The sequence below is a fragment of the Neolamprologus multifasciatus genome, chromosome 12 (genome assembly GCF_963576455.1).
Source record: "Neolamprologus multifasciatus chromosome 12, fNeoMul1.2, whole genome shotgun sequence".
Taxonomy (NCBI): domain Eukaryota; kingdom Metazoa; phylum Chordata; class Actinopteri; order Cichliformes; family Cichlidae; genus Neolamprologus; species Neolamprologus multifasciatus.
In genome coordinates, this window is record NC_140450.1 from 12,420,766 (window position 1) to 12,446,399 (window position 25,634).

At 39.0% G+C, this 25,634-nt stretch overlaps 1 protein-coding gene across 2 annotated transcripts in view; it reads left to right on the plus strand.

Moving 5' to 3' along the window:
* Positions 1 to 25,634, plus strand: part of commd10 (COMM domain containing 10) — a 64,684-nt gene that overhangs the window by 21,474 nt on the left and 17,576 nt on the right. Inside the window, exon 6 of one of the 2 annotated variants that reach the window (XM_085180106.1) lies at positions 12,127 to 12,192. The exons of the other annotated variant lie outside the window; for it this stretch is intronic. Within the exon in view, the coding sequence (XP_085036232.1) occupies positions 12,127 to 12,192 (66 nt within the window). The remainder of the gene's footprint in view (positions 1 to 12,126; positions 12,193 to 25,634) is intronic. 2 annotated transcript variants of the gene reach the window in all.

Sequence of the window (25,634 nt, forward strand, 5' to 3'; positions counted from 1 at the left end):
TAAAGTTGTGCTTTATATACACTCACTGGCTACTAAAGGTGTTAGGTACACCTGTTCAACTGGTCTTTAATGGATGTATCTAATCAGCCAGTCACATCACAGAAAGGTGATTTAAATTACTGGACATTGTTGGTGGCGAACCAACTGGTCTGACTGTTTAAAAAGCTATTGATCTACAGAGATTTTCCCGTACAACCACTTCAGTGGTTTACAGACACATTTCTGAAACAGAGAAAATATCCAGTGAATAGTAGTTTTATGGGAAAATACCTTGTTGATGTCAGAGGTCAGAGGAGAATGTCCAGACTTCTTCAAGCTAGTGGGAAGGAAACAGTAACCAAAATAGCCTCTTGTTACAACCAAAGTATGCAGGAGTAACTCTGAATGCACAATACATCAAGTCTTGTGTTCACTCAGTGAATACCTGTATACTTGGCCCTTTTTCAGACCCTTTCAATTTTGTAATATTTAATATGCACCTTAATTAATTTAATATATTTCACATTAATTTAAACATACCACTCTATACTGTATTAATTTTCTCACAGTAAAACTTACAGAACAGTATATTTGGGTATATAAAATATACAATAAAAATATATAAGCACTGACAGACTCAGGTCTTTGTGGAAATTTTGCTACAAGCTTGGCACAGCTTTCTTTTGGGTTTTTTCCTTTTCTTCTTGGCAAAATCAGCCAGACTCTTGGCTGGGATGGGGAGTGTTGATGTACAGACCTTTTAGGGAGTTTATTAATAATACTTTTTTTTTAAATTCAAAAGCTTGTTTTGCTTTATTTATTTTTTTATAAATCAGTATCAGTTATCATGATAATTGTAACTAATAAAAACAGATTTTTTTAAAGAAATAAATGAATCATTTCATGCAAATGTGACAGTTTTCTACAACCAGAAGTAATCACAGCAAATTTTATAAAATATTATACTTGTGGAACATTATTGCACCGTAGTGAACATATCACAGTCCTGTACTAGTCTTATGCTGTTGCACATGTTTACATATTTATATGAATTATAATCCCAACATCCTTTACTTTCCTTCATCCTTTGATTGTGTTGAACAGAATGAATGAGATGGGGAATGTACCATGTGCAATTGGCGAGGAAGCTATTTTTGGCTGCACTGAAGGATGAGCCAGTTACATCTGAATAGACAAGGAATGATTCTTCCATCAGTGGTGAAAAAGCCACTTTTTCCCACTCCATCATTGCCGATGTCTCGTCTACACCAATCTAAATGTATCTTACCAACTTTGCAATCACTTATCCTTCTTTTTCCATCTCTTTTTGTCTTCTTCTAACAGGTTATTTTTCCTTGTACCATCTTAATGAACATATTCCCTTCTGCCCGGCTCCTTCATCTGTGCGATAATTGCAGCAAGCATCGCATTGTTATCAGAAGCCCATGACAATTTGTGTTTGAGAGAATTACATTTGTCACCTGCTATTAACAATATGGAGCTATTTAATTAAGAGGACACAGACTCACAGGAACAGATGTGAGGTTGGTGCTATATGCTGCCATCATTGCATCTTAGTGTTCAGACAGTGTGGAACTTGAGTGTTCATTATTTGCACCAGCAGATTTTGTTTTCTAGGAAAGGCAAATGTAGGACCTTGAAATAGGTTTATAGATTTAAACACAGAATATTAATTTGTTGATTATCTTTGTTTAAGATTAATTTCGGTCTGTCTGAACTTCTGCAAATAATACATTTAAGGGTTCATGTTTTTTGTTGAAGACATGTCCAAACTCACAAACATGCACAGCCACAAGCAGCAGGCAGAAGATCAATTCTTAAACTCTCTGTTTATTTTTCACGCAACAAGCAGAACACCATCTGACTATTTTACTATTTTACAGAATAGACAATCTTAAATATGTTAATATTGTCTATTCTGTAAAATAGTCAGATGTCTATTCATATTAATGTACAGAATTCACCTGCTTGCTGCTACTACTGCACATTCACCCAATGTATACACTATATATATATATATATATATATATATATATATATATAATGTTCTTCCTCTACCCCCCCCCCCCCCCACCCCCCATTTTTGCACATGTCGAGGAGCGTGTCAGGCTACATTTCACTGTGTGTTATACTTGTATAACTATGCATGTGACAAATAAAGAACCATGAACACATTTTGAGACTAGAAGTGTTTGCATATACCTCTGTCAGTGTGGTCAGAGGGAACATCTATATTAACTCTGTAAAATCCACATATATTTAATGGCTAATTATATAAAACAGATGAAAAATTACTTAAACATTTCAGTTGATTTAAAAAAAAAATTGCAGATTATTAATTTTTCTTGAACACAAATAAACTTTTCATCTTCTCAGCTCTACAGTTATTCACCTTTGTGCTATATTCAATATTTGCGCTCTGGCTGTTCTCTTATTTGAAATGATCTGTGCCCGCCCCACCCCGTGTTTTAAAGAAAAAGGTGCACAATGTTTCCTTCGGCAGGGATGAGTGGTTTGCTTGACTAATGTGACAAACCTCTACCTGTGTAGCACACAACAGGTATAAATGTTGCATCTTCCCTCGGAGAATGATTGGAGTTTGAGTTTCTAAATATTGCATGATTGTCCTCATTGTGAGCACGGGGTGATTACAGGTGTCTATCACAACAAAGGAAATATTGCAGTGCGTTGAAAGAGCCTTTGTTTCAGTGTAGACAGCACACTGAGTCATATTTGAACTTGTTTACACGTCTGCCTGTCTGTTTCCTGATAATGTGGGTCAGAGAAAATCCATCAAGGCAGCGAGAAAAAGAGACAGAAAGAAAATAGTATTCCTTATTCCACATGTGGCTGTCAGCCTGCTTGTCAGTCTGTGTACTCTTTTCTGTTATCACAGTCTGTAATACCTCTTATTAGCTCCAGGTCCTAGCTATCCAGCTATATTTTGTTTGCAGCTTTTGCAACCGTGTCAGTTCCCCTGTAGCATATCTGATGGGAGTCGAGCACTCAGTTCTTTGTTTAGAGGCTGCACTATGAATTATAGATACAGGAAGCTCCTCCGATATGTCACCTTCTTAGGCTTGGTGGAACACACACTTGAGAGCGCTAGACTCGATGCAGACACACAAACACACAGAGAAGCACACCATTTGAGGTGAATGTGTTCAAACCGAGCCTAAATTGTGTGTATGTAAGTAACAGATGTATAGCAGAAAACTCATAGTGTAGAGACACACAGCAGGTGGTCTCTTGGAGAACTATTCCTTTTTTATTCTGAACGCTTTCCATAGTCACCCACAGCGCTCAAATAAATACCCCCTAGAAATCTATGCAGGCTTTGGTTGTCTTCAGTGATGCTGTCAGAGCCAAACTCATACAAAAAGCACCTGTTATTGACCTTTCTCTCAGAACAGGCTCAGGAATACTTGCAGTGTAATAATCATTAGCTTGTGGAAATAAGCTCGTGGTTTATAGTTCTTTTTCTGAGCTTAACAGACAGAGAAATTTCACACACGTTCTTAACAGGACTTTTTAACACATATTTTCAAACTGGGATGTGGTCCATTTTACGTTGTGTCTGCTGAAATCTTAATTCATGTCTGTTCATTCGTTTTTTTTCTTCACTGCCACACTACTACATTATGTTGTGTTGTCTTCTGTTGTTGTTGGACGCCATACAAAAACTCATGCTGGTAATAACAGCATTGTGCGGAGTAAGTGAGCATCAATCAGGCTTTGTGCTGTATAAGATCTTTCATGAAGGATAGTGTATTTCAGAGTACTTCACAGACGATTGAGCAAGCTGGTAATTACACAGTGTTAAAAAAATGAGCAGTTAAGAAAAAGCTTCAAAGAAACCCTTTGTTAAATTAATAAAAAAAAGACAAAAAATTGATTAAAATATACAAATTAATTACACTAAAGGTTAGTGAATAAAATAAGAGCAATAAAATTGAATATACTTGAGAGCAAAAGGCATGACATGTTACAAGTTGTAAAGAAACCAACAGATACACTAAGATGAACTCATTTATAACAGTTTTACCCAGTCTGTTTGTTATAAGTGACCATAACTTTGACTGGTCATGGTTACTTTTGCTGTTCTAACAATGACTGCTTTTGTTTCCTTCCCTCTTTTACTGTGATGCGGTGTTGGCTTTGTTTTCTCAGATTTCAGTATTTTACTTGTCTACATTTGCATATTGTTATTGAAATTAGACCCAACTACAAATAAAGTGGTTTCCTGTTTCAACTAGGGTCTTTACTCTACTCTACTTTATTCCATGGATGTTACATTGCTGGGCAGACAAAATGTGATCTGTTTTTCGGGACTGAATGAGCACACTCCCCTAAAGCCTATTGTTGTAGACCTAATTTTAACTCCTTGATGTCGCCAGGTGTCAAATCTGGAGCTTCTCCAAAGAAAATAATTTGCAACAGAAGATAAGTATGTCTGGAAATGCACCCACTGGCAATTTCAAAAGAAAAAGATGCATGTTTTGGTTGAGAGCTGCCAAAACCAGGAGGTATGCACATTCAGACAAAGCAGCTGCGAGTTCGTAATAGGAAGCTCAATCCTGAAAGCAGCCCTAGGCCTGCGCAGCTAAAGTCTCACTCTTTCTTAATTAAACCTCTTAATTTGGCTTCTGGTCCTTGTGCCTGGTCACAAATATTTATTGAAGCATGTTTGAGTAGTGAAATAACAGATACATTCTTACATTTAATGATGTTCTGTACAAATTGAGTAATGGTAAGTGTGTCTTACTGTGGCAGCAGTTATGTTCTAAGGCCATTAGCCAGCCATGATCTGCTGCGGCACTGCAACTATTTTCTAAATGATATAGGAGGAGAACGGGGAGAACGGAGGAATAAGCACTTCTGTTATCATCTCCTTGTCAGATCCTCACAACCACAGCCCTCTATTACTCTGCTAATAATAGAGGCAAGCTTTATCGCTTGGATCACTATCACAGTAGGAAAAAAGAGGGAGAATGAAAGAGAGGCTGCTATGCAATATTGACAAAACTCATATTGTCAGAACTTTGAAAAGAAGAAAGGAAAATAGACAGGCAGGTAGAGAAGGATGCTGTCACTGTAAGTCTAAAAGCAAGTGCTTATCAATGTTTGATTGGCATCTTAAAGAGGAAACAGAGCTTGGGATAAAAGAGGTGTGTGTATGTGTTTGTGTAGTGAATATCTTGAACATGTGTAGGTGGAAGTAGGTGGAGTTGGACCTTCTCCTGGTTTGAGATGTATCTGATGTTATCAGACTGCATACTGGGGTTCCACCAAACTAGAAAGATAGCTTTACAGCATCTAGCCTCCTGTCAAAGTACGACTCAATCTGTGCTAAATTTGTATCCCTGATGTGGAGTTAGGGGAGATAGGTGCAGATTAGATGGATAGCAGGAAGGAAAACCATGTTGTTTGTAGTGGTTTTGGCTATTTCTTCAGCCGTTAGCTAACGTGCTGATGTGGAACAGGCTGAACGGGAGGATGTTTGTGTAGCTGTCAGAGGAGTTGTTGAAGTTTAGCCTATTTGTGGAGATGGGAAAGTCATTTTGAGGGAAGAGACATTTATTTTATGTCGAATATTTCTCTGATTGGAATTTAACATTTAAGCCTCCGAGTCCATTGTGCGCGGTGTTTATTTTTGTGCTCAGCAAAGTTAAACAAGAATTTATGAGGTTATTTTTAATGTCTAGGATTATGTAGTGACATTTCCTTGGGTTATTCTAGTGCTTTGATCATTAGAATGAGCCTTTTCTGTATTGTCCGGAGCAAAAACTCTCACAGAACTTGTATAAGTGTCGGTAGTTCTGCACTGTCAAGCAGTTCTGCAGAGTCTGTACAGAAGCAAAATATGAAGGCTTTGAACACACACAGACACACATACACACACTCACAAAATCAGTCTGTCTCCTTCTGAAATACATACATATGCAAACACACACACTGTCCATCTTCATTTTCCTCTCTCAAACATACCACATCCACAAACAATCACACACAGACACACTGAAAAAGTCCCTTTGGTCATATATTCTCTTTGCTGTGTCAGGGTGTGCTGGCTGTCTCTGAACGTACTTACACTCTGTGTGCGCGCACGCTCGCAGAGAAAGCATAAGTGCGCATATGTGATCACCAAAGTGTGGTCTGTATGTAGACAAGTTGGGATTGTTGTCTGTATATTTGAGAGAGTATATCAGAAAGTTTCTCGTCAGTTATAAATAATAGAGAGAGCCTAATCTGAAAGTGAAAGCCGTCAGATTGACAGTGGTGCCTTTGATGGTTTGGTCTTTTAAACAATGAAAACCAATTAGGTGGGTCAGGAGCCTTGGGAGCAAGACGGAAAAGAATCCGATGCCACCGTTCTGTCATCAGCGGCGTCAATCTTCACTTGGGATCGTCTAACACACTCTTTATTTCTCTCACGCTCACACATGAAAGAGGTTTATACACATATTCAGGATCTACAACTGCACTGAATCTTTTAGTTATCTGGGTTGCTCTGTAGCAAAATTTGGATTCAGCCATCAAAGCGATCGGTAAGAGAGCTTTTGGAATGTAGCAAAGCAACAAATTAGATTTCAATCTTCAGTCATCTCAGTTTAGTCATTTAAGTAAATGTCCCCACGGTAGCTGAAGAAGGATATCAATGAATTTGTTTTGTTTTCTGCGTCTGCTACTGAAAACAAAGAAGTACATTTATCCGATTATGTCTGAATGTACAATTGATTATCAACACCTCACCGGACACTTTGAGGTAGTCTGATCTTTTTTCTGCAGCAGTTAAGAATTCAGTGCTGGATGTCACTTTTAATCAGTGACATCCAGCAAAAACACACCATATCGCTTATTGCCGTTCACTTACGTATTATGGTTTTATAAAAACAGGCTGGTACTTGCGCATGTATTTGTTCTTTTTACAGTGTCCTCAAAAATACATTTACACTGACTAATAAACTGCTCTACTGGGTACTGGGCGGTTCTTGGGCGCCTAGAGCCCTGGGACCCTGATCTCTGCTCGCACCAGTCGACTCTGGTCCTCTGGGACTTCCACCCCTTGGCCGTGGGTGTTCCATCTAGAGCCTCACTCCTTCTCTTACTAGGATGGGAGCACAGATATCACCAAGATGTGTGGCCTTAGGTCTTCGGTACTCTTGGGGTTTGTGGATGGCCCAGTTCTCCTGCATCCATCTCTGTCTGCCTCTGGCTCCTGGAGAAGGGGGGGGGGGGGGGGGTGCATTTTTGTGGAGTGCCACCCTCAATTTTAAGTACATTTCGTGACAAAGTCACATACACACGCAACACTCAACACTCTTTCTCTCTCACACACACACACTCAAGCTTTCTTTCCTGCGAGGTGTAGATTTTTGTCTCACAACATTGCCTTTGCTTCACCAGGAAGCAAACAAGTTTAGAGGAATAAGGTTGTGGCAATATCTAGATGGTACACAGATTGTATGGAAAATACACGAAGCTATTGGTTCTGATTTATTAATGTGCAAATAGTGGTAAGAACCAAATACACAAGTGTGCACCTTTCATAAATCCGGCGGTAATTTTGTGTACACACTTGTTATTTGCAGAGGATAAGAAGATTTCTACACACATATTAGTAAATGAGGGCCATTAAGCTCTTGCTGCTAGATGCACTGAAGCTACACCCTTTGCATTCAAAACGTTTTAATACCTAATGCTACAGTCACAGTTAGGGCTGGGCCATATCATACCGTTCACGGTAATACCGGTATAATGTTAGGCAATGATAAGAAAATGAAATATCGCGATAGAATATGGGTAAAATGCGCATGCGCGGTGCCTTTGTTTTCATACGCACATGGCGGAAAAAGCATGGCGGCGACGGAGAATGAGAAGGGCGAAAGTGGATCGTTGAATGAAACAGATGAACCAGAACTGGTTTGAAAAAATGCTGCAACTTCAGTGGTGTGGAACTGGTTTGGCTTTCGTCCGTCAGATGCACACCAAAGCACAATTTTTGGTAGAGCATGCAAGCGGGCCGTCGTTATTACCATGTTTTTTGGAAAATAAGGCACACTTAAAATCAATCCTTTGATTTTCTGAAAAATCTTATAATCCTGTGTGTCTTATGTATGAATTCTGGTCGTGCTTACTGACCTCGAACTGATTTTATGTGGTACACGGCGCTCGGAAATCTGTCAAATGTTTTAGTACGACTTTGCTAAGCTACAAAGCCGCACCGCTTGATGGATTGTCGGAGCATTACGGCTATCGTAGGCAGGAGCCTCGCGGAGTGATACGTACTGTGCTTCAACATAATATTACGGTATTGTGTGTGTATAACCGTTTTTTAAGTTTTGTGGATATTATACATGGTTATGCTGAGGATATGTCGGCCAGTTTCCACTGGAAATGCCTTTTGGTTAAACTGTCAGCAAGGAATTTGCATTTGCACTGTTACATTTTTATATAGCTTTAATGCACATAAAAAACAGCTGCTTGTTTAAGTGAAAATACATTGATGGGTTTTTTTGCACTAATAAAGCTGTGGAGTTGTAAAGTATTTGCAAATTTTCAAATGTATATCGTGCTAAATATTTTTGGCCATATTGCCCTGCCCTAGTCACAGTAGGGAAAACAGAGGTTGGAAACTGTGGCATGACCAAAGTTACTGTGACCAATTATCAAGACTATGATAAAACAATAATATGACTAGTAATATATCCGCTATCCAGTCAAGTTGGCAGTTATATGAGAACTGTTTCTGATCATACAGCGATTAACTTTGTGAAAATTGCAAATGTATTGCATCTGTATGCATAGAAATTCTCATTAAACTGGACTTCGCAGTAACTTCAGCCAGAAACTCATACAACCAGTTGACAACCAGTTCAGCAAAGGCCGTTGTTGAAAAGAGATGCGTCATAAATGAATCGTGGTGCACACACTGACTGAATGTTTAGCACAGTGTCTGCATTTATAAACAAGACTGTGATTATTTGCAAATCTTCGTCAGTCTGTCTGAAGGTGATTACAGTCAGTTCTCAAACTGCGACTGTTTGAAGACAGATTTAGTCCCACCATGTGAGCCATGCAGTTGTCTTGTGATTCAACCTCTGGACAACCACTTGTTCACCCCAAATGCCAGCAGTCTGTTGCTGAATGTGGAAAGAAATTAATTGTAATTACTGTGCAAACACCAGTTATTCATAATCACGAGGGAGTTGCCATCCTGTTTTTACTCTAGTGTGGCTGAGCCATAATGCTGGTTTCTGATAAATACGACCACGAAGGCAGCTGTTCAAAATCTGATGTTAATTTGAACTTTGGTAACTTCTGGCTTTTAGGTCATCTTTGGGATGGATTGCCAGTAGTTTCTATGATAAGGTCCAGGTTCCACACAAAGCTGCACTCTGAACTAGTGTGATAGTGATGGCCTTTATTCTCTTTCTCTGAGCTGTGTCAGTTTGACCGTTCAGCCAGCCAAATGTGCCATCCTCATCAAGGTGCTCAGCTTTGCCCTTTTCAATAATTCATCCCCAAATTTGCAGGGAGGAGTCGATGTTAGTCTAACAGTTAGCCATACAGGGGAACGCTTCTTCTAATTAGAGTGACATGCAGTCCCTATCGGTCAGCGTTAAATGTCATTAGAATAGCAGCCAAATACCATGTGTGTGCTGTTTAAAGCGAAGTCACAGCCGCTAGATTGAAAGTGGCAGTGTAAACTGTGGCTGACCTGACAGGGATGAATATGATTACAAGTGCAACACTCACATACACTCACTGCCAGGCTCACTTTATAAACATGAGCCATTCACTCATGCTCATTCATACAAATAGAGTATAAGCCTGTGAGCTTGCATATTTCTAAATGTTGTCTTTCTTTTCTCCCCCTTTTCTTGCTCTCACATATTCCTTTTGTGAATTTCTTTAAAACAGCCACATAAACTACACGAGACAAATGATAATGAACCGAGGCATTTTTAGCCCTCCACCACCACTTTAGTAGGCAGTGTATTCTCTTGGAGCTAATTAGAGATTAGACAAACACACACACACAAAGACACAGATGCTCATAATGCACACATGTATACATGCAAAGAGCAGCCATAGTGCTGTGAAGAGTTATAATTACAAAGTCTAATTCCTGTGCTGTTTTACATTATTTATAAAGCATACAGGGTGTCACACTGACCTTCCTCTAATGATGGTGCACACATATGCATAGACTCACACGCTCTCTCATGTTCAAGCATTATGTGCAAACAGATGTGCAGCGCACACACTCCGCACTTGTTGGTTTCTTTGTGTTTGCAAGGACACATTCATTGGGATGCGTACCCTAAACTTTATGCTTTAGGTACTGATAAGCAACGTAGAAGAAAATACACACACATCCATACCAAAAAAACACAGGGAAGGTATTGGGCTCAAAGGAAGTCAACATTTTGAATACAAAAAAAGCCACAGCTCACACATCAGAAGGTTCTAGTTTCACCTCTTTATTGCATCTGTAACATTTCAAGCACACATGCTTTTCATCACACAAACAAGGTACAGGTGCAGTGAGGTCCTAAAGTATTTGGACAGCACAAAGTTTTGGTAATATTTGGTCTCTAGACCATCAAGATGTGATTGGAGTGCATTTAACTTGAAGGGTTTAATGTAAGTATTCATTATTAAACTGTTTCAAGGGCTGAAAAGTTAATTAGACAATTAAGCAGTCATGAGGTCCAGGTGAAGCATGTTCCCTCATTATTTCATGACAAGTTAAGCAGATAGAAGATCTGAAGTTGGATCCAAGTGTTGAACTGAATTCTCCAAAGAAATGTCAATGAAAGTGAAGGAGGCCATCATTAGACTGGACAAAATAAAATTTGATTTAATTCATTTAATTGTCATATTTCTTGTTTATTTAAAAAAGAAAAAGAAAAAAGGAAAGCCCTTGAACTGTGACTATATAAACGGATTTATGTCCCCACTAAATGAGTAATGCATACACACACGCACACACACACACACACACTCAGCTGTAATTCCCCCTAGTGCTCTGAATATATCCCCCATTTTAACTATAACTATAAAAGCCTTCCAAGTGGCTCCCAGCTGTGACTTGGTGATGGTTCAACAGCTTGAAGGTTGCATTAATTTTCAGTTTGTATAATGTGTTGTTGAGAGCCAAATAAAACTGACACTGTCGCATGAAAGACAGCCAACTTATTGTTTAAAGAAGGGCAGTAGCTGTTGGCACTGTTTTTCAATATTAGCATTAGCATTGTACAGTTGATATGAATGGCGAAGGATTACCATTGAAGATATCTGACAGTGCAGATGTGGCGTTCAGCTCGATATTTGATGTGTAGGTAGATTCAGTGCACATGGCTCTAGCTTAGCTGTTTAAATGATTGCCAGTAGCAGAGATTATGTACTGTAGTTTGACATTTTTTCCTCTTAAATCTGTGCTATTCTCCTACACAGTTTTGTTCATACCATTTGTCACTGTGCAATTGCACAGAGTGAACAATGTAGAAGATGACAGCTTGTCAGATAGGCCAGAACATGCCAGTGTTGGTGGGTGTTGAGAAGTAATCCTCATTGTTCTAAGTCTAGTACAAGTGTCAGAACCCACTTGTTTATGTAGGCGTCTTCTTCCTCTACGTTTCACAGACTTTGGCCCCTTCATATATATATTTAAGTTTCTGTACAACAGCAAAACGGGCAACCTTTCTTGGACATGTAACATACACATGTTGGTGTTGCACATCTTTTTACACAAACAACTTGCAGCGGTTGTTATTGATTAAATGCATGCTGCAAGTGATTCCCCCCCACACACATCCTGTTGTGCATGTCAGGAAAACTGGACGCCGTGTAAACAAAACTGCTGGGATTTAACTTTGCCTGAAGCTTTGAGAGTAAAGCCACAGAAAGCAAAGGTTACCAGAGCTAAATGTCACATGCCCCAACTCTCGAAGGTAATATTAAACTCGCTTTGCATAAAGTTGATATTGTTTTCAATTTTCTCCTAGATATAGAGAAGTAGGTTAAATAAAGACAGAACAGGAGAGAGAAGAAAAACTTTACTTGTCCTCTCTGCATTCGCTTTCACTGTGTGTGCCGTTTTTCTCTCCACCATGTTAGATATTGGGAATACTCCTGCTGTTGCCCTTGACCAAGGAGCTGGAGCTGGCCACTGGGTGCTGCACTGTGAGTGCCTGCTGCCTCTAATTAGATTGGATGGGTCAAATGAAGAAGACAAATTTCCCCAAGGAGCATGTAACATATCTAACATTACTTAAAGACTTAAAGTGTGGAGGCTTGTGGTGTCTCTTATGATATTACTCATTATATATATAAATATATACATATATTAAAAGCCTCTTTATGTTAAGCAATATTAATGACAAACTCTCTCAGTTAGGAACCTCTGATGATATAGATAGATGATCCTGGCGGAATTTTCTGACATGCCTGTTAATTTCTTTGGCTGCCTTCTGCTAAGCGAAGCCCATTTTAGTGTAGTAATTTTAATTTGTGAGAATGTTTTTCTCTGTCATGCTACAGCACACCCACCTTTTCTCCTTCCAACCCAGCCTCCCTTTAACACACACACACACGCACACACACACATTAATAACATGGCACAGGGCGTAATAAGTTATTTCAGAGTGTTTGTTTACTGTATGAGATACATGGGTCACCAATTAAGCCAGTGGGAGTGGTTCACATTGCTCATCTGATAAACACGCTGGCAAAGGGTGAGAGAACAATGGACAAAGAACTAAAGTGTCTGCATGTCTTTTCATGTTGCCTCATTCTTGGAATGGCTCTCCATTCTCTGTTTGTTTTTTTTTGTTATCAGAGATCTTATGTAAATTTGAGGAACAGGAAGATTTCATAGCGTACTTTTTTGTCTATGACATGACTCATCACAAATTTGTAGTTAACCACTTTATAATAATAAACACAGTCTCGATTCTCCAGTGACTGTTCTTTGTTTTTAAGAGAGACAAACACGACAGTTAGCCGTGAAATGACAGCAACGAAGTAAACAAACAGCTGATATATGGAGTTAAAACAGTTGGTAAAAGATGTTTTTGTTTTGTCTTATTAACACTGAGAAACATAGTCAATTACATCATTTTGAGGCAACCGAGGAGAAAAAAAATAAATGGTCCTGTTCTTTGTTTCTTGAAATCATTTTGGCAAGAATGTGCTTTTTATGCATTGCTTTTCACCGACTGGATAGGATTTAGATGTGTTCAGCATCTTATTTGAATAAGGTGTCGGCTTCTTGTAAGCTTCACCCTGCTCTATTTACTGGTCTGGTAGCCTTTTGACAGATTTCATAAAGCACTTTTACAATAATGTCCATTAAGCACAATTTTTCTTTCTGCTGCAGCCCTCTGGGAAAATGACTCCAGTCTAAAGCAGACTTTTGTTTGGGATTGATAAATTCCCTTGAGTGTGTGCGTGCGTGCATTTGTGTGCGTGTGGTAATGTGCTTGCTCGAGTATGCATGTCAGTGTCATTGTGACTGCCACGGGGCTGATAGCAGAGAGAGGAGTTGACAGTAGCTTCTCCTCAGCTTTGCCCGTAGACCTGGGAAACCTCGATAAGACACCCAGCCTCTGAAGGCTCTAAAAAAGACACATTGGTGTGAAGAGCAGTATGAAGAGATAGGTTAGTGAGGAGGAGGAAGAGGAGGAGGAGGAGAAAGGAGATGAGGAAAGGAGGAAGGTGGCAAAGGGGGTGGCAAGGATGGAAAAATCATTTTGGCAGTTGCTTCCAAGAAGGCTGTTTCCTCTCTCTGCTATTACGTCAAAAAAAAAAAAAAAAGTCTCTGCAATCCTTTTAGTCACAGCAGAGATGGGAGAAACCCTCAGAGGGAGACAGTTACCCCAACATACACCCCACATTTTAACGCTTCATCTTTGTCACCATTGGTTTAATATTTAGTTCATTCTATCTGAAGGCATGTTTCACTCTTGCTTTTACAGTTTTTAAACCTACAAAGTTATCTGGACTATCCCAAATTGGATGGCTGTCACATTAGTCTAGGGGTTGAGTTCATATTTTGTACCTGCAGCATGGAATAAAGTTTCTTATTAACACTGACACCGCAAAGACTTTTAAAGTTGGATAGCACCTGAACGCACCCACGCAGGTAAATGGTTCAGCTTGGAATTGCATTTCCAGCAAGGCACTTAAGTTGACACAAGTCATCCATTTTTGAAAGAGACAGCACGCAACCTGGACTCGAAACATCGGAAAACCTTTCATAGACCTTTCTAAAATTTGCAAGATGATGAAATGCCTTCAGCAGCAAGCATATTTGACCTGAGATCATGAAAGCCTGGCTGAAAAACAACTCTTGCATTTCAGGAGGCTCAGCAGAGGCTACGCTTCTACTGTCTCCCACATCTTGGAAGCAGCCATCACGACTTGAGTGTGGAGACAGGAATGGTTAAAGGTGGTTGAGGTGTGTGGCTCTCTGAATGGGTGGCATATGCAGGCGTGCATGTGTAAGCGCACGGGCATGTGTTGTTTCTGCTTAATAAGTGTGTGGTTATGGATGTAGCGTGAGATGGATGGGATACTATTTAGTGTTTATTTGTCTGTGCATGAGCCTTTGTGTGCTTTAAGGTTAGAAAAACATGGGTTGATGGATGGATGGAGGAGCTGAAGCAGGGGAAAAGACATTAAAGGGATTGACAATAAAGACGTGACACTAGATATGTTTTGATTTGGTCATGAAAGACTAAAAGATAGCGGTGGAATCTGGATGGCACCTGAAGCTCCTTTCCCACCTTTTTTCCCCCGTTCTCTCTCTCTGCGTTTACTTTTTCATACTTCAAGGATAAAGTACAATCAAAGCTTTCATATCTTTTTTCCCCCCTCTGTGAGATGTTGAAAGAGAGAAACAGAAACTAGGCTACTGCATTGGGATGAGCTGAGTCTGTGATGTTATTTTATGGGGTTGAATTTTATTTCAGGAATGCATCCCGTTAAAGCATGCTGAAATTGTGACATATGTTCCCTTTGCATGTGAAATTATTCAGTTAATCTGAATAATGAATGAATGAATGTTTACTCTTCTAGTTAGACTAGGTGAGGAGGTTGGATCTTTTTCACAACAATATTTAAATAACTAGTAAAATACTGATTAAGTAAACTGGGGGGAATATAATTGTTTGATTCCATGCTGAATTTGCAAGTTTGCTCACATTCGAAGAAATAAACAGTGTCTAAGTTTTATGGTAGTTTCATTTTAATGGAGAAAGACTGAATATCAACCAAAACATAAAAGTTATCAATTGCTTTGCATGTTATTCAATGATATAACTATTTGACCTCTAAGCAAAACATGACTCTTGACTGAAACTTTCTAAATCTTTTTGATGTCTTGGCAGCTGCTTTCAGCTCCCTCCACAGATTTTCTATAAGATTCAAGTCTGGAGACTGGCTGGGCCACTCTGTGATCTCAATAAGCTTCTTCTTTTAGCTCTGCCTTTGTTGTCTTGGCTGTATGTTTTGGGTCATTGTTATGTTCTGGGTGAAAGAAGGAGGTTCTTGTTCAGAGCTCCAGACAGAGTGAGACTGACGGTCATTTTATATTTATTTAAGTTCCCAAATAATCGCACAAGGCGTTGTCACCTTCTCACCAAGCTTATTGCTGATGGATATTCCAGCCTTGTGCATTAGTTGATTGTAATCTTTGTGCCACATGGGCACATGGCCAGTCCACAGGAGCTGGATATTCTGTCTTTCTCCATTAAAATTAAATCTTAAAAATTATTTTCTTGCACGTGAGCAAACTTATAATTCAGTATGATGCAGTGGATACAAATAGTTTTTTTATAGAATAATTAATAATTATTATAATTTAACTATTTGCCACTGTATATCACTATATGACAGCCAGTATGAAATATTGAAGTTAAAATGAGTTTACCTACAACACTGGAAACATTAACTGTTGGAAAATGCTCAGCAGATGCCTTTTTTAAGATTGGAGGTGAGATTGAACTTGTTTCCTTGCATCATAACCGTGTGAGCTCCATCTGCTAAGGAAGATCATGTGATACGATTGAAAATGTGGACACCTCTGCTATCTTACTGGCTCCTGTGTTGTGAATGTTTTGTCTATCGAGTTGATGTTTAATGTGATTTCTACTCAAGTTCATGAGAATTTTGATAAAATCAGGATAATATGGGAGTAAAAGCTGGTTTGAGTTGACGATTAAATCCAAGCGTTGAAATGGCGTCTTGTTGTATGTGTTAAATGTGAAGCAAGAGCTCAAAGCCACTCAGCTTATCTTATCTTGGTTTATTTTAGCTCAGCTTAGCTTGGTGTAGGAAGCAGTTTAAAACAGCTATCCTGGCTCAGTGAAAAACTAAAACAAAACTTCCAGCAGACACCTTTAAGGCTGACTAATTATTAAATTTGATCTCATTTGTATAACAAACAGAAAAGTAGTTATGACTATTTATACTTTGAGAGGCATTGAAAAAAACTTCTGAAAAGAACTTACCTCCCAAAATGCCCATATTTATGTAATATTACACAGCAAGGGTTATAAGTCAACTCGATTTCTTGCTTTCACCATCAACTAGTGTGGATGCTCTCTGAGAAACATAAAATATACTGCAAGACGCAATTGTCTCACTTTGAATGAACCATATTGCACAGGTTGAGCTCATTATGTTGTAAATCAGTGTTCTCACTGTCAGCAGTGGTGCTGCCTGTATGGTTCATTTATCATTTAATTCCAACTGTAGTCTTACTGACATACTCCTCGGGGAGAGGAGAACACTACTGCATGAGAGCTGAAGTTAATTCATTTAATTTTGTGAGAGTTGAGAAGGTTAAAATGTGAATTTTAATTATTGCACTGCAAGTTATCACAATCTGTAGGCTGTAGTTAAAGTCCAGTGTATCTTACACCACTAACTCCATGTTAATTATATTGTTTTGGTGTCTGACAGGTCTCTGTTTTTATGTGAGCTACAGAGCAGCGCAGAAATCGTACTACTCAGACAACCTTTGCAAATATTCCTACATGTTCGAGAAATCATTTCAAGTACCAAACTGCAAGACTGTGGACAGCTTTTAAAGCCAAAATCAAAATCGATATCCAGTATTGTTAAAAACATATTACTGTCAACCTACCTATTTTCTTATTCACTTATCCGATTCATGGTCATGTTGTGCTGGGGTTAATTTGAATGGTAGCTCTTACATTTTATTTTTTTTTAACTTAAAGTGATGTTGTAGTAGTAGATTAGCTTTTTACTGGTCATTTAATTCACCATAAGCTGCAAAAAGAAAAGGAAACCTGAAGGCAAAAATCATCTGTGTTGTTGATTATTTTGAAATTTGATGGGTTAAGGCTTTGATTTTTGGAGAATATGACATAGTGTGGTGTCACACCAGACTACTTTTTTTTTTTTTTGCTTTTATCTCATGCTTCACCTTCTGGTTAAATAAAAATGTGTATGGGAAAAAAAAAAAAAAAAAAATTTTGACACCAGAGATTTTAAAACAACTCCTGCAAGTTTAATATATGGCTTCAGTGAGGTGTAGTTCACAGAGCTTTGATATATATTCTTTTCTATATAGAATGAAGCACAGATTATTAACTTGGAGCACATTGTTCAGTCAGAGTCCATCTGGCCAAAGTCAGCTCAGACTGTGTAGATAATAATAACCCTGCCAACCTTTGGATAATAAGCTTCCCTCCAAGAGTCCAGTTGAGAGTTAAAGTGAAAGAAAGGTATCAATAGCAAACAGATCGACAAAGGGGAAAATTCTCTAAGTAGGTTGGAAATTACTGTAAATTATTTAATACCAGCGGGGGGACAAGGAATAAAATAGGTAAGTTAACTTCAGCACTAAGTTGTCTTTGTTAGATTCCAGAGGCTAATTAGAGCCAAGCAGGGCTCAAAATATTTTTGTTACAGTTTGCATTTGGATCAGTTAGCATAGCTGTATACTTATCCTATATACGGAGAGGATCCAGGATATGCTCACATCTTCCTTATGTTAATTGGCCAGAGCGCCAAGACAGACCTCTCCCTAATTAAACATCCTGGAAAGGTTAAAATATGGAATTTTGTGAGGGTCACTAACATGAGGGCAGAAACGTGTAAAAGTCGCTTCATGAAGTTAGAGGTGAGAAAAGTTCATTCTCCCTTTTTGTGCAAATGTCCTGTTGCAGGTAGCTTCCCTAATTAGACACTTCTTTAAGCTAAGTTTTAGTTTTTAATGAAAGGGTCATTTCTATTTCTGCCGTCTTCTGACAGGTAGTTTCACTAATTAGGCGCATTAAATGTAACCAGTAAATACATTTTAGTGGAATTTATCATTGTAAAGATCGGACATGAGACTGTGAAGGTGAAGGGCAGGTTAATAGGACATTGTTGTGAACATTGTCCATATGCATTTGGAGAATTGGCTGGAGAAAGCCTAATCATATTTTTCTAAAAGGCTTTTTTTTTTACCACTCTGGTTTCTTTTAAAATTCTTCACAAAGGGCTAATTAATCTTTTTCTGCCAAACGTGCTCCCTGAGCTTTGACTTTTGACAGAAGGGACCCACCACGATATGACGGTATTCTTTTTCCAACTTAAATGAACATCAAATGACCTTCATATGTACATTGTTGATTTGAGATAGTTAAAGGAGCTCATTACAAGTAAAATTTAAGATTCATAATTTTTAGTGTGACTTGCTATAAGGCTGGCTTCTCAGATGCTGGTTCATTATTCAACACACTGTCCTGCCTCGTCTTCCTCCCGTTTAGCATCAGGCTAATTAGAAAGAGGGAAGTCTGGCTTTGTTGATGCATCTGATTGTGCAGAAACTTAGTGTATTAGGATATAGCAATACAGCCTAGGGCAACTACTCGCATTCTTTTCAAACTAATGTATTATGATTGCCAGGAAGGTATCTTTTTAAAAGCAATGGGGCAGTAAGAGTGACAAAGTTGTTAAAAAGAGAGAGTAAAAGAGAGATTGACAAGGAGCGAAAGAAATATGGGGACAGAAACAGGAAACTCTGTCATGCACATTTATGGTCAGAGATATTCAGGATGCTTTAATAGGAAATTTTATACCGTACACCGATTTTTATCATCCCCTAAATTGAGTCCATCTTTTCCCTACCACTTATCTCTAACTGGTCTTTGCCTGCCTTTCAGACTGTGAAATGGAGAGTGGTAATTTCCCCCGCTTCTCTCTGTATGTTAATGAAGCGCTAATCTGTTCCTGAGCGAGTGCCTTAATGAGGGCGACGTGCCCCTCGCTCAGCCGGCTAGCTCCCGTTAAGCTACCATTATGGAAATAGCTCGGCGCTGCGTATCGTCCTGGGATCGGACTCAAATGTATGCCTTATTTCCACTTTTAAAGCTTTCTTCTCCCTCCTTAACAAGGCTGGGTGTTCCTTTGAGGGAGTGAGCAGTAGATAAACAAACATGGTAATGACGAGCACGGGGAGAGGCTTCACATACTTTGAGGTCTGGTCCTTTTCAGATGCTGGATGTTAGTTGGGCTAAATAGGCCACATAGGGGAGATTGTTGGAGATATAGAGCACAGTATGAGCCAAATAGCAAACCTATTTTCTCTCAGATATACACCCAAATTAGCTGTTTTATTTTTCATCAATATAATTGTGTTTATATGGGTTTTGTTTTTCCTCTGGTGCTCCTATACGGATCTCACAGTCGCTGACAGAGTTAAAAATGTACACTGAGAAATTAAATTAACAAGGATTATTGACATTATTTTCCACTAAATTAGTGCACTCCATTGATCATGTCACATCCCCCTATCCATAACGCCTGCTGATGACAATAATACTTGGCTGTATTTAGAGAAATACCCTAACCAGATTAAAAGTGGGAACAGATGCTGCTCGAAGCTGAACGTGTTTCAAAGACTTGTATCAAAGGATAATATAGCTTTATTCATTTTGCATGTATCTAGGCCAGCCCAGCCCTTGCCACTCCCACAGACCACATATGATGGGTGGTGTGGTGGGTGACTATGAAATGGATTAACTTTTTTTTCTCTTACAATCAAAATGAAATTGCTCATCTTTGGGCTTCTCTCTTTGTCCTCTTCCATCAGTTTGCTGTCCCAGCTCTTGGATTATTTTCCATGCTCTCTTTGTCTCTTTTTCCCTAGTATCTTCTATCTTTTAATGCTCCAGTTTGTCATTTCATGATTTACTTTGTTGAGAAAATATTTAAAATGAGGTCAGGTACAGAGACGATTTTTGCAGACACAACATAAGTGCCTAAACACAAGCTTTCACTTATGTTAAGCTGGCATTAAGCTGACTTTCTCATCTTGACCAAATTCCTCTCAAAGTGCAGCTTTCTTTCTGTGAATCTCATATTCATAAGCTCCACAGCAGAACAACAGAGTGAATGAGTAAAATACTTTGGTAGTAGCTTAAACAGCGCTTGTTTTTTGGAAGATACAACAAGGGGCGAATTTAAAGAGCGTGAAATACAAGTTGGAGGTTTGTAGGTGGGAGCTAAATGTATTTTTTCTTGCTTTGTACATCTCACAGTACAGAAATTTACTACAGGGTTGAAACCTCAGGATTCCTCTTGCGATGATGAAAAGGTGCCTGAGCCTTGTCTCAGATGAGTTTTTAAGGGTGCACTTGGATTTAAAGACTCTCTGGAGGCTTTTGTTACAAATTTTCAAGTTCATACATCAATGAAATAGTCATGAACTGCTCTGGTTTGTCACATTAAGATGGTCAAGCTTAGGTGGTTGGGGGACTGGTTTGATGTAGAAAAAACTTAATGGCTTTCACTGCTTCTTCCCACACCACATATGGAGAGGTTTAATTAGAGTCTAATAAAGCCTTCTGCATGTATTTTCTTTTATTGTGAGCAGTTATCAGTCATGCGTCAGACGCTGGGCTTCAAAGGGGGAATTACTGATATATCAAAGTATAGTGTGTCAGGCACAGAATTAAAATGTACTCTGTACAGCAGAAAGCATAGAAATAAATGTACTATATATAAAATGGATGGGATGTTTTTGATATGAAACCTCAATAAGTATTTCAGTGTCTTCTAAAAAATGAAGAAAGTGCCCCAGATTCAGTTATTAAAAATTTAAAAGCTGTTTTGTTGATGCTATGGTGTGTATTGTTTCCTTTTTGCTGCCGTTGGCTCAGCTTTGGGCGATGCTGCCTGGCAGCATAATCGAACCTGGCTGACACATGAGGCTTGGTATAAGCAGTTATTAGGCAGAGAAAATGACCAAGCAAAAAAAGTAAATTAATAAATGAATGAAAAAACCCACCACAGCCAGTCTAAAATAATATCGTGGTGTTTTTTAAGGAAAAACTCTCATCGCTGAAAGCTTGAATTATTGATTTCTGGTTTAATCTTTAGGCAGTGGGGATGCATATTAACATTAGGCAGTGAAAATGCAGCCAATCAATAACACAAGCACTTATTCCTTGTATATTGGTTTAGGCTTAGAGTCTGTGAAGCCATGGAGAACCCAGCAACCGCAGCATATGGCAGATGACGCATTGCAGACGTGCTAGAAGGATGATCAGAACCAGGCTCTGTTTCTATTCAACAGTGACCACAGTAGGGAGGGAGGAGTAGGATAGAGGGATTGAGGAATTGTCATATTTCCCTAGAGCAAGAAGAGAGAGATTCCCATGTGGATGAATAATAATTTGGCTGCACCTCACTTGAGTGAAGTTGGAGAAACAGAGTTCACGGAAGGAGGAGAGAAATCGGAACATTTGTCATGGAAGTTCACAAGAGTCACTGGCACCACAAAAACTACTGCATTGCTTTTAACCCCACAGAAGTCTTTTGTGGCCGAGCATGTTTTTGTGTTTTTGATTATACTTGAGGCTGCTAAGCAGTGACAGACATGCATAAAGGATGTGGAAGTGATGCGGTAGTCCCAGTCATCGTCATTTAGCCTCAAAGAGGCCACTGATCAGCACAGATGCTGCCTCTGAAGCACCACGAGTGCACGCCCCTGCAAGATGTGAACCAGATTTATTCCAAAACATCATGGCTTGACATTCACCCATTTATGAAAGTCACTAGAAACCCTTCATCTCATCACAAGCAGACAAACGTATCTGTCAGCTTGTATTTATCTTGCTTTAAAATCCACATTGCATTTTTGTACCTGCAGGCTATGGCTTTGGCTCATTTAATGAAACGTTAAGTGAATTCGGGGATATTTTGCCTTCCAGTGAAGTCATGACACAGTTATCTGGAAGACATAGGGATTATCTTCCATGATAAGATTTCTCATCAGATCCAGTGTTAGATGGAAGCTTTGGTGTTTAAAATGATTAATTTAGTTTTATCTGTTAGAGTTTTATCAACACAACTATTTGAACTCTTAACATTCTGGCCCAAACTGACATTTTGCTTCTTTAATTAAGTGAATGTTATGTCATCAGTGCAGAGCAGAGAAATCAGTATTAGTGTTGGGCTAGTTACAGTGAAGAAGGTAGAGCTACAGCCCGTATTTCAAAATATAAGCAACCCTCGATAAAACAAGGTAGAAGGATTAGTACTACAGGCCAGAGGAAAAGTCTGAAATTTTTGATTTTGGGTCACCTGTGCCTTTCATTTAACTTAAAGTCACATACTAATATCATGTTTTGTGTACATGTCCAATGCACACATATGATGCAAATGCAGTCTGTGTCAGATCCTGGTTCTAGCCTCTACTCAGCCCACAAAACTCAGGGAAGTGTGCCAACTGTAACGACTGAGTTAGCGTTTGTGTCATTGTCGCAAAAATATTTTGGCAAGAATTAAAGACTGTTTCATTATTTTAGTCTCTAAAGTCATCTGCATCTTTGCTCTGTTGGTCATCCGCTCTAAAATATGCAGAGCTGCATAGGTGTAGGTCTTACGACTCACCTGATGCACTCCTGCTGATGCAAAGAGTGAGAGATACAATAGGGAGTTCATTTCCCACTTCATAAATATAAATGTAACGCAGCCTATATTGATGAACCACTTTAGCAACACAGTTATGAGACATAACACCTGTTTGGTTCCTTTTTAAACTGCTTTTTCTTTTCTTTATAGTTTTAATAATCCTTTCAGGTTAGACTAGCTAATAAGATACATTAGCTGACTTAGCAGTTGCAGTTTATATCCGTAAAGATCTTAAAGTACTAAATCTCCTGGGTCTTAAGCCAACGGGTCAGTCTGGTGGTTCTTGGGGTTTGTAACACACTGGCAGAATCCCTCCTTACTGTAATTAGTACTGTATGCGCAGCATTTTTATTATTTTTTTTATCAAACCTCACCAAAGTATTTGACAGTCCATTCAAAACAAGCAGAATGATGTGGTTTTTTTTCTTCACTCATTTGACATTTGTTATCATTTTTAACTGTAAATAGTTTTGGACATCTGATACCATTGCCTCAACTTGTAGGTAGTGAGAAAAATAACGTCTCCCAGAGATACAAGTGAGTAATTTTCTCAGAGGATTCAAAGGTCCAGGGTTTGATTCCCCAAGTGACTTGTTAACATTACAGTAATTAATAATTACAGTGTCTTTCTAAGTATTCATCGAGGTCGACAAAGGCTAAAAGTTCAGATGCTCATAATCTGCTTGGATGCTGATTATTACCTCTTAATTGTGTACCTGTGGACTCATTGCATGTGAAGTAGATCAATTACTGTAGGCACTTGAATTTGATCTTTCAAGGGTGACTTATTTTCCTTCTTGCAGTGGCCCATAGTCCATAGTTAGCGGTTTACACATTTGGCTGTGAAGTGGAAGGTCTCCAGTTCGAGACAGGGAGGAGACACAAATCCTTTGGGGGGTTATGTCAGGAAGGGCATTCAGCATAAAATCTGCCAGATCAAGTATGCGAACGCCTTGTGAGTAAGGGAGCAGCGGAAAGAATCTTTCTATTTATTTTCTTGGAGAAGTGATAATGTCAGTTATTAGACAGCTAATCTATACTTTTGTTATTTCAGTTTTGTTGTTTTTATCATATTTTGGCATGCTGTTTTCAGTGTGTCACTTTGCTTCTAGAAAAAGCATCAAAAGTTAAATAATGCCTTTAATTTGAAGACACAATGGAAGTAAGAAAAGAATGAGAATGTACTTAAAATGTAAAAAAACAAAACTGAAGTGTTGTCTGTAACAAACTGCACGAACCCCACTTTGAAAGGAAATTTAACAATTAGCACTCTTAGTGCATATGCCACTCTCTGCTACTTATCCATTCTCTATGAATCTTTCAGCACAGCATGTCAACAGCCAGTCCTGAAAGAAACCATCCATGTTTGACAGAGATACAGGGAGCTTTTCATATTGCCATGCTTGATAAAATAAGGAGAGCAGAATATTTTATTCAGCGAACAGTAAGTGAGATTTGGATGTTTATTTCAGTTAGGTTCCAGAATCCTTTGTGGCCTTGGTCATTATTTATGAATTAACTGCTAAAAATGCCTAAAAAATGTATGACTCTGCAGGAGGGCCATCAAAGTGGAACAGCTGAACTTTTGTCAAAATGCATTAAAGTTAGCAAAGGCTTGACTGCAGGTTGATAAGGGTATTATTTGCATATAGAGTATTGGTTCTCTTTGAAATTGTGTTTGTTGAGCTTTCAAACAACATGCCTGAGTCCAAAGCTCGCCAAAGAGTGAGTGAGTGTGTGAGTTTAATGTTGTTGAGTGATTGCATCTCTGCATAATTAGCTTTTTTTTTTTTTTTTGATGAAATAATGAATCTGTATGGCGATGTCTTCATTCTTGTCGTGGGGCCCCAAAAGGCAAAGCTTTTGCTCTGCTGACTTCTGAAAAATGTGAATCTGAATTCGGTGTGAGTTTGTGTGTGTGTGTGTGTGTGTGTGTGTGTGTGTGTGTGTGTGTGTGTGTGTGTGTGTTCAGGCATGCCCCCAAGGAGCCTGTGTATGTGTGTGCATCCTTGCTTCAGTGTGTTTCTGTCATTCTAGTTCAGTGAGTGGCTTATGGGGTGCCGACAATCCCAGCCTTTGTGTGTATGTCCTGCTGCCACGCTCTGTACTGTACTGAATGTGCTCTGGGGAGTGAGGCGTGTGAAAATCCCACCCTTGCCCACCTAGAGACTGTCAGCTCTGTGTGTATGCGTGCAAGAAAGAAAGAAACCCCGAAAGAAAAGACAGTGCTTGTGTGTGTGTACATGTATTCATATGTGTGTAGGATGGGAAGTGGTGGGTGAAAAAGGACTCCACACTAACAGCCAGTCTCTGTGTTGGACATTACAGGGGAATTTGTTATTATTCCTTTATTGCATTAACTGGTGAACCTAATGGCCTGACAAATGACCTCTGGCAGGCGCTGCACTGTTCTCTCTCAGATCCAGCTCCACTGTTGCTGCCTGTCTGTCTCTTTCTGTTTGTCTTTGTGTCCGTCTGTACACTCTTTCCTCAGGCATTACACTGACTGAGTGGTTAGACTATTATCTCAGCATCCATGTAAATTCTGCCTGTTTTCCTCTGGTCAGTGCAATGAGCCAAAACAAGTCGCCATAGCCCATTTTAACCCTACACCACAACCTTCTACATAACCTGATGTGCACCTCCCAAGAAATGTAACTACACATTGGGTCGACACATACCATTACAACTCG